Raw genomic sequence first — 9032 nt, forward strand, 5'->3', positions numbered from 1 at the left:
ACCTCCCGAGGGGTCTCAGGGGCTTTCTAGAGCACTGGTTGTATTCTTTTTTTTTTTTTTTTTCCATTGGTTGTATTCTGATTTTTAATCATGATTGTAGCTACATGGGTGTGTTCAGTTTGTAAAAATTCCATCAAGCCATACACTTAGGATTCATGTACTTTTTCTGTGTGACTATTACAGTTGCATAAAGCATTCAATCAAAGAAAACCCAAAAGGCCCAAACAGACTTATCAGCCAGTCTAGTTCTCTGGCCAGCACCCTCAGTGGCTGCTTCCTGCTGATGCCAAATATGGGCCCTTTGTCCTGTAAGTGAAAATGTAGAAGGCCATCTCTTCTTTGATCATCTCTGTGCCCCTGGCGTAGAGTGCATGTTTGAATGTTTTTTGTTGTTGTTATTGTGTTTTTTTTTGGCCGGGGCTGGGTTTGAACCCACCACCTCCAGCATATGGGACCGGTGCCCTACTCCTTGAGCCATAGGCGCCGCCCGCATGTTTGAATGTTTGAGGGTAGGGCTGGGGTAGCAGGTCTGTCCCCGCCTGTGCCTGCCCCGCCCCTCACATCCTAATGCACAGTGGGTAAGGTTATGACATCTCGGCTTTGCTGTCTCCTCTGCAGAACATCGTGGCTGTGGGAGCTGGGTTCTGCGACGGCCTCTGCTGCGGAGACAACACCAAAGCTGCCGTCATCCGCCTGGGACTCATGGAAATGATTTCTTTTGCCAGAATCTTCTGCAAGGGCCAGGTGTCCACAGCCACCTTTCTGGAGAGCTGTGGAGTAGCTGACCTGATCACCACCTGCTATGGAGGGCGGAACCGCAGGGTGGCGGAGGCATTTGCCAGGACTGGGAAGGTAGCCCCTGGCTTGCCCTGCCACCACCCCCCTTCCTCAATGAAGCTCCTGGGTTAGGCTCGCTGTGCCCTGCAGAGATCAGTGCTGCCCTGTTGTTTGCTGGGGTTGTCCTGTTTTCACTTGACTCTTCTGTCCTTTTTCGTGTATGTCTGTCTTTCCTTGGCTTGCAGTGGGGGATCGAAGCTCTCTGCCCGACTCTCCTCTTAGACAAAGTGATTGTCTGGTCTTTACTGTTGATTTTATTTTTCACCCTTTGTTTTTAAGACCATTGAAGAACTGGAAAAGGAAATGCTGAATGGGCAGAAGCTCCAAGGGCCTCAGACTTCTGCTGAAGTGCACCGCATCCTCAAGCAGAAGGGACTGATGGACAAGTAAGTCTTCCCAGTGCCGGTGAGACCAGTTCTCATGACTTCCAGCCTCATGCAGATGAGCTCAACTGTGTGACAAGCACAAATTAGAACGTTACTGGATTAGTTTTGTCCTTTGTGTGATGTGAATGTTTAGGGCAGGAAGCATCCACCTATCCCCCAAATGAGTATTTACATAAAAACCAAGTTCAACTTCAATGAGAAGAGCTCAATTTTAAAAGGCCAAGATCTCCAACCTTTTTTTTTTTTTTTGTAGAGACAGAGTCTCACTTTATGGCCCTCGGTAGAGTGCCGTGGCATCACACAGCTCACAGCAACCTCCAACTCCTGGGCTTAAGCGATTCTCTTGCCTCAGCCTCCCGAGTAGCTGGGACTACAGGCGCCCACCACAACGCCCGGCTATTTTTTGGTTGCAGTTCAGCCGAGGCCGGGTTTGAACCCGCCACCCTCGGTATATGGGGCCAGCGCCCTACCGACTGAGCCACAGGCGCCGCCCAAGATCTCCAACCTTTAAAGCGCCAGGGACCAGCTTCATGGGAGATAATTTTTCCATAGACTGGACCATGAAGGGTAAGAGGTGGAAAGGATGGTTTCAGGATGATTCAAGCACATCACATTTATTGTGCATTTTATTTTTATTATGTGACATTGTAATATATACTGAAATAATTACACAACTCACCATGATGCAGAGTCAGTGGGAACCCTAAGCTTTTTTTCCTGCAACTAAAGGGTCCCAACACTAGCATCACTACCTCTGATCGTCAGGCAGTAGATTCTCACAGAGAGTGCAACCTGGGTCCCTCACATGCACAGTACAGTAGGATTCGCCCCCATGAGACTCTAGTGCTGCCGCTGATCTGACAGGAGGCGGAGCTCAGGCAGTGATGCGTGCAGTGGGGAGGGGCTGTAAATGCAGATGAAGCTTCACTCATTACCTCAGTCACCTCCTGCTGTGCAGCCTAGTTCCTCACAGGCCGCAGGCCGTAGGCCACAGGCCACAGACCAGGACCTGTCCACAGCCTGGGGGTTGGGCACTGCAGATATAAGGCATGTTATAAGAATTTTAGATTCTAGCTTGTCTTGGAGGTGTTTAGTAACAGCTACATGTCATAAGTTTTTAATTTTTCAAAAATAATTACTTTTTTATTCTTATTAAAATATGTAAAAGGTTGGACAATTAAGTTTGTGAACTCATCCTAGAAAAAGTGCTGCATACCTCATTGCTGAATATCATTATGGTCACCTTCAAGTTACCCCCGCCTTGGGAAGCTGTGTACTGATGCCAGTACCTAGTCCACCCTTCAAAGTACTTTTTCTGGGATGAGTATGTGAATTTAATTGTCTGACCTTGTGCAATGACAGCTCCGATGGCCATTCCAGAAAAAGAGTTCCAAAATTGCTATGAAGGGTGGACTAGATGCTGGCATCCGTGCACAGCTTCCCCAGAGGAGTACTTTGAGACCCCATCTCTAAAAACAAATTTTAAAAATTACCTAGGCAGTGGTGCCTGTGGCTCAGTGGATAGGGTGCTGGCCGCATGCACCGAGGCTGGCAGGTTCAAAGCCAACCCAGGCCTGCTAAAACAACAACGACAACTGTAACAACAACAAAATAGCTGGGCATTGCAGCGGGCACCTGCAGTCCTAGCTATTTGGGAGGCTGAGGCAAGCCTCAGCCCAAGAGTTGGAGGTTGCTGTGAGCTGTGACGCCACGGCACTCTACCCAGGGTGACAGCTTGGGACTCTGTCTCAAAAAAAAAAAAATTAGCCAGGCAGAGTTGCACATACCTGTGTTCCCAGCTAGTTAAGAGGCTGACACAGGAGAATCATTAAGCTGTTCGTGGCTTCAAGGGGCTATGTCATAGCCGCTATGACTTCCCCACTGTACTCCAGCGTGATGTCTCTAAAAAGAAAGAAAGAAAAAGGGGCAAAAAAGCCTCAGTGATAGACTTTCATAAAGACATGTGATCTCTTAGCACTATTTGCTCTTCTTAAATTAAATTGTCATTATAGGATTCTGCCCGGCTAATTTTCAGAATGGCCTTTAAGACTATTGATTCTGCTAAGCTCACTTGGGCTCTGTGTGTGTGTTTTAAAGCCCAATTGAAATCAGTTATTTCTTTAGCAGTTGCTGCTGTAAAAAAATGCTTGCTGAGGGGACTGTACCCTGAGATAATGTTATCTCTTCTTATAATGGATTTTTAGCCCATTCCTTTGTACCCTCATCCATTTCAAACTTTCACTTGTATCTGTATTCACATCTTTTTTTTTTTTTTTTTTTTTTGTAGAGACAGAGTCTCACTTTATGGCCCTCTGTAGAGTGCCATGGCCTCACCCAGCTCACAGCAACCTCTAACTCCTGGGCTTAAGTGATTCTCTTGCCTCAGCCTCCCGAGCAGCTGGGACTACAGGCGCCCGCCACAACGCCCAGCTATTTTTTGGTTGCAGTTTGGCCGGGGCCGGGTTTGAACCCGCCACCCTCAGTATATGGGGCCGGCACCTTACCAACTGAGCCACAGGTGCCGCCCACATCTTTTTTTTTTTTTTTTTTTTGTGAGAAAGAGTCTCACTTTGTCACCCTCAGTAGAGCACCATGGCGTCACAGCTCACAGCAACCTCAAACTCTTGGGCTCAAGGTATTCTCTTGACTCAGCCTCCCAAGCAGCTGGGACTACAGGTGCCTGCCACAACGCCAGCTATTTTTAGAGATGAGGTCTCACTGGTGAGCTCAGGCAGTCCACCAGACTCGGCCTCCCACAGTGCTAGGATTATAGGCCTGAGCCACCGCACCCAGCCTGGATTCACATCTTAAAAGAAAAGGCAAAATAAATCAAGCTTCCAGTTAGATGAGTGCTCTGCTAATTGTGTGTCCCTTCTTTGATTCCTGCCAGAGCATTCGAGGCCCAAATTACTTACAGTGATGTGTGGATTGCCTCTTTGTCATTTTTGGGATGATCCTTTTTGAAGAAGGGAGACCAATACCTCCTTGAAATTTAAAATTTTATTCTCCCATCTTTTAAAACATTAACAGATATTTGGACTCATTCCAGATTTGACCAAGAGCCTGAACCACAGCTGTTTATATAAATGACCACGTTTTATACCCTAGAAGGATTACTGTGTGACTTGTTTGTAAACAGTGTACCCCAGACTTAATTAGGCAGAGGATGGATTGGGTCATACCGAGATCTAACAGCCACAGCACAGAGGCTTCTGCAGGCCCCATAATAAAGGAGTGAAGAAAGTGGTCACTGTGCTTTTCAAAGTCACATGCTAACCTACAGTCCATCAGGCAGCACAGAAAAACTAATTTGTTCTGTGAGGTAAACCACATGGCCTAACCTTGTCTTTTCACATCTCCTCCTAACTAGGTTTCCCTTGTTCACCGCAGTGTATCAGATCTGCTATGAGGGCCGACCCGTTCAAGAAATGTTGTCTTGTCTCCAGTGTCATCCAGAGCATGTGTAAAGTGAATCATGCAACGTGTTGGAAAATTCTGCCTTCTGATCTGAAACTGGCACCTGGCAACATGATGTCTGCTTGACTCTAATCCCGTCATGGATATGTACGAATTTTTACAGGGTCAGTTTTGAATTAGGAGTGGGAGTTCATTAGTTAAGACGTACAAGGCAACAACTGAACACACATATGAACGCGCGAGTGTGTGTTTATTTCTCATTCTGTGGATGTTTCTATGAACCAAAATTAAATGTCCTTTTTAAAAATCAGTTTCGAAATTTCCCCACTATGGTAGCTTATAAAATTGGAACTATCTCAGCTAAATGTGTTAGATGTAATCCATATGCATAGGAGTGGGGGAATTTTTTTTTCTCTCTTTCTCTTGATGTTGAAATTTAACCAGCATTAACGTGGTAGGTACAGTGGAGGAGTGAATGTGTTCACAGATCAACTGATTTAACTTTTAAACACTATCTCAAAGCCAGCATAATTAACTTTTTCGATTGTGGGTTGATCTTTTTTTAACAATTAGATATTTTAAATTGGGTGATCCACTTATATATTTTCCTCTCACTGCAGTTCTCTGCATTTTTGGCCTTTGTTCCTCTTCATTAGCTGCCAAAATATGCTTCTGTAAAGGTTCAGCGACAACAGAAGACAGAACGCTCACCTGGGACTTTCCTGCCGTGACTGGCACATTCTTCTGGTTCACCACAGTTAATTAATGCTTTTTTGCACACATTTTTTTTTTTTTTTTTTTTCAGTTTCTGGCTAGGGCTGGGTTTGAACCCACCACCTCCGGCATATGGGGCCGGCGCCCTACTCCTTTGAGCCACAGGCGCCACCCTTTGCACACATTTCTTGTAAGCCTTGCAGATCCCCTGAGAGGCTTTGGTTATGCTCCTGTTGTAAAGATGCAGCCACTCTACCGGGTCACCTAGTGAGCTGGGGCAGAGCCAGGAGTGAAGTGTAGCACCCAGGCGCAAGAGCATCTAAGAGAGTGTAGCACCACAGGGCTGATTCCACCTCCAGCCCACTGGCTATGGCCAGCACTGTGTACAGCCCTTCCTGAGACCACAGGAGGGCTTCCTGAAGCTGAGGTTTGTGCGTCATCATCTCCGTGGGCGCCACTCCACGTGTCGTCTTTAGTTGGCAACATCAGCTTCACCTGGGTGTCTTAGACATGCAGGTTTGTGGGTCCCACCCCAGACTCTCGAAGTGCTGTGCTAACTGGGCCTCAGCTTGTCTTCCGTGTGTTTCTGATGCTTAGCTACAATCTGAGAACCACTACTTTAGGAAATTTACTTTAGCTTGGCTCTCCTCAAACCATGACCCGCAGGAAGTGAAGGTCCTGTGGTTGTTCCTGGTGTTCCCCCGAAAGGGCAAATGAGTTTGGGAAAAGCTGGATCTATACACCTCCCCCCGGAAGGTATAGAATGTATCTAAGTATGTCAGTGGGATTTGTTTACATAAACTAGCAAGTCCCAGAGATGTTAGATACCGGCATTTTTGGCAAGGAAATTTGCCGGCGTTTCTGGGGAACACTGTTCTAGGCTGAGGTGACCTTATGACAAGTTGAGTAGACCCTTCATTCCCTGTAAGAAATTAGGATGAGTAATAATACCTGTGGTATTGTTCTGAACTTTTACTGTTCAGGTCTGCCATGAATCTTTATCGAAGCTTTAAGGTGGCACTGTCATACAACTGAGTACATGTCAACGTCACTGAAATGCACAGTATGTGGAATAAGTGCTTTTAATTCTAGAATGAGAATGGGAATTACTGCACCTTTTAAATTGGTTTCAGAATAGCATTATACAGTTACCTTACTTACCAGTTGATAAGTGTTAAAGGAACCATGTGAATGTAATTTATATACTCATGAAATTCCAGTTAACTTTGTAAGATTTGGGCCTGCCCTCCAACCCCAGTTTGGGATTTTTTTCCTTCTCTACCTGAAATGATTATAGAATAGATTTTCATGGAAATTTTGAAGACTCTATCTAAAACATTTTGGTGGGCATTTTAAAGCCCCGTACACAGAAGTAAGTCGAAGCACACAAAATGTTCCAAGTCTCAGTGGTTTTAGTACCACCATTAAGTTAATCAGTTTTTGCTTGTCTCATGATAAATCTTTTTTAAAGTTTGTACATAGGTAACAGAGTTACTTTTTAAGATACTTAAAGGGCTGTGAGCTAATTGTGTCTATTAAGAAGGGTAATGAGATGTGAGGAATTAGGACTTGGTGTGTTTTGAGTATTCTCATCGCATTCAGCTTCCTGCTCTGGGTTATGTACTTGAGTGTTTTTCCTGTAAACAAATGCCCTCAAAATCACCACTCTGAAGTCTGCTGACTGTACCTCTTCAGCATACTTACAATATTCTGCACATTATGGAAAAAGGTAAATTTTGTAAGTTTATGCTTTGCTAACTGTAGATATTTATTACTCTGCGAGTTATCTATTTTTGTAATCATCCGTGGTTCATCATGTATTTTAATTCACATTTCTTATTAATCATGGTATTAAGGAGGGAGCCCCCAAGATTGGAAGTTTAGTTTGTCCTATTTTAGCCAATCTGTGAATGTAAAAACTACACTGTTGCCTTGATCTAATCCACCCTACTATAATGTACAACAAATATCTGTCTTGAAATCCACCCCAGGAGATGGAATTGAGCTAAACCTCTGGTTTTTCATTTAACTCTTTAACAATATCATGGTCCCACGGCACCGACATAGGGAGGGTACTGTGGTGAAGTGCCGGTGTACAAAGGGAATGTTAGTTTTTCCATGAGTTCTTTACCTGCTAGCCTTTTTCTTACATGTGTACTGTATTTGTTTACAGACTATAGGTGGATATATAATTTAAAAGCTTGGTTTAATAAACATTTAACCCCCCAAACTTGTGCAGTAGAGCCTATTTTTCTTTTTACTAGTTGTATTCAGGTCAGCTCTTTTATTCCCCCCTGAATTATGTTGCATTACCAATATTAAAGGCGGTTTTTAAAAGAAAGACTTCATTTCTTAATTCCAGCCCTCAAACACATTTGTTACCTACCATTGCTTGCTAATATTGTTAAATAATTGCAATTTAGGTGGATACCTTCTAGTTCCAACCATACAGTAAAAAATGAACTTGCAATCCCCACCTTCCCAGTCCAAATATACCTTAAAACTAGGAAAATGGAAGAACATACCATGCTCATGGCTGGGAAGAATCAACATCTTTAAAATGTCCATACTACCCAAAGCAATCTACAGATTTAATGTAATCCCCATCAAAGCACCTTCGTCCTTTGAAGAACTTGAAAAAAATAGTACTTCATTTCATATGGAACCAGAACCCTCCCAACCCCCAAATAGCCAATACAATTTTTAGAAATAAAAACAAACCTGGAGTCATGTTACCAGACTTCGGTTATACTACAAGTCTATGGTGATCAAAACAGCATGGCACTGGCACAAAAATAGATCTATGGAACAGAATAGAGAACCTAGAGATGAACCCAGCCTCATATCTTTTTTTTTAATTGAGATAGAGTTTCACTTTATCACCCCTAGTAGAGTGCTATGGCATCACAGCTTGCAGCAACCTCCATCTCTTGGACTTAAGCGATTCTCTTGCCTTAGCCTCCCAAGCAGTTGGGACTACAAGTGCCTGCCACAATGCTTGGCTATTTTTTTGTTTGTTGGTTTAGCAGGCTTGGGCCAGGTTCAAACCCACCAGCCCCAGAGCATGTGGCCAGCACCCTAACCACTGACCTACAGGCACCCAGCCCACCATCTAATCTTTGATAAACCAAACAAAAGCAAGCACTGGGGAAAAGAACCCCTATTTAATAAATGGTGCTGGGAGAACTGGTTAGTCAGAAATAGAAGACTGAAACTGGACCCACACCTCTTACTACTGACAAAAATCGACTTGCTGGATAAAACATTTAAATTTATGACACAGGGCGGCACCTGTGGCTCAAGGAGTAGGGCATCGGCCCCATATACTGGGGGTGGCAGGTTCAAGCCCCGCTCCACCAAAAAACTGCAATATATATATATATATATATATAAAATAAAATAAATTGATGACACAAAACAATAAAAATTCTAGAAAAGAGTATAGGGAAAATGCTTGAAAATATTGGCCTGGGAAAAAATTTTATGAAGACGACCCCCTTCTTCATAAAATTGCAGCAGCACCAAAAATAAATAGGACATGATCAAGCTAAAAAGCTGCACATCCAAGGGTACCACAACTAAAGCAAATACATGTGAAACTTACTAAATTTAGAATATAAATGCCTTAACACAATAACTAAGAAAATGCCAGGAAGGCTATGTGAACCAGTGTGATGA

At 43.9% G+C, this 9032-nt stretch overlaps 1 protein-coding gene across 1 annotated transcript in view; it reads left to right on the plus strand.

Annotated features, from left to right (window-relative positions):
• GPD1L (glycerol-3-phosphate dehydrogenase 1 like) overlaps nucleotides 1-7589 on the plus strand; it is a 65646-nt gene extending 58057 nt beyond the window's left edge. Inside the window, exons 6-8 of the mRNA XM_053600097.1 lie at nucleotides 619-852; nucleotides 1117-1223; nucleotides 4594-7589. Coding sequence (XP_053456072.1) covers nucleotides 619-852; nucleotides 1117-1223; nucleotides 4594-4690 — 438 coding nt within the window. The 3' untranslated portion in view covers nucleotides 4691-7589. The remainder of the gene's footprint in view (nucleotides 1-618; nucleotides 853-1116; nucleotides 1224-4593) is intronic.
• The last annotated feature ends 1443 nt before the right edge of the window (nucleotides 7590-9032 follow it).

The sequence above is a fragment of the Nycticebus coucang genome, chromosome 8, assembly GCF_027406575.1.
Source record: "Nycticebus coucang isolate mNycCou1 chromosome 8, mNycCou1.pri, whole genome shotgun sequence".
Classification (NCBI taxonomy): Eukaryota; Metazoa; Chordata; class Mammalia; order Primates; family Lorisidae; genus Nycticebus; species Nycticebus coucang.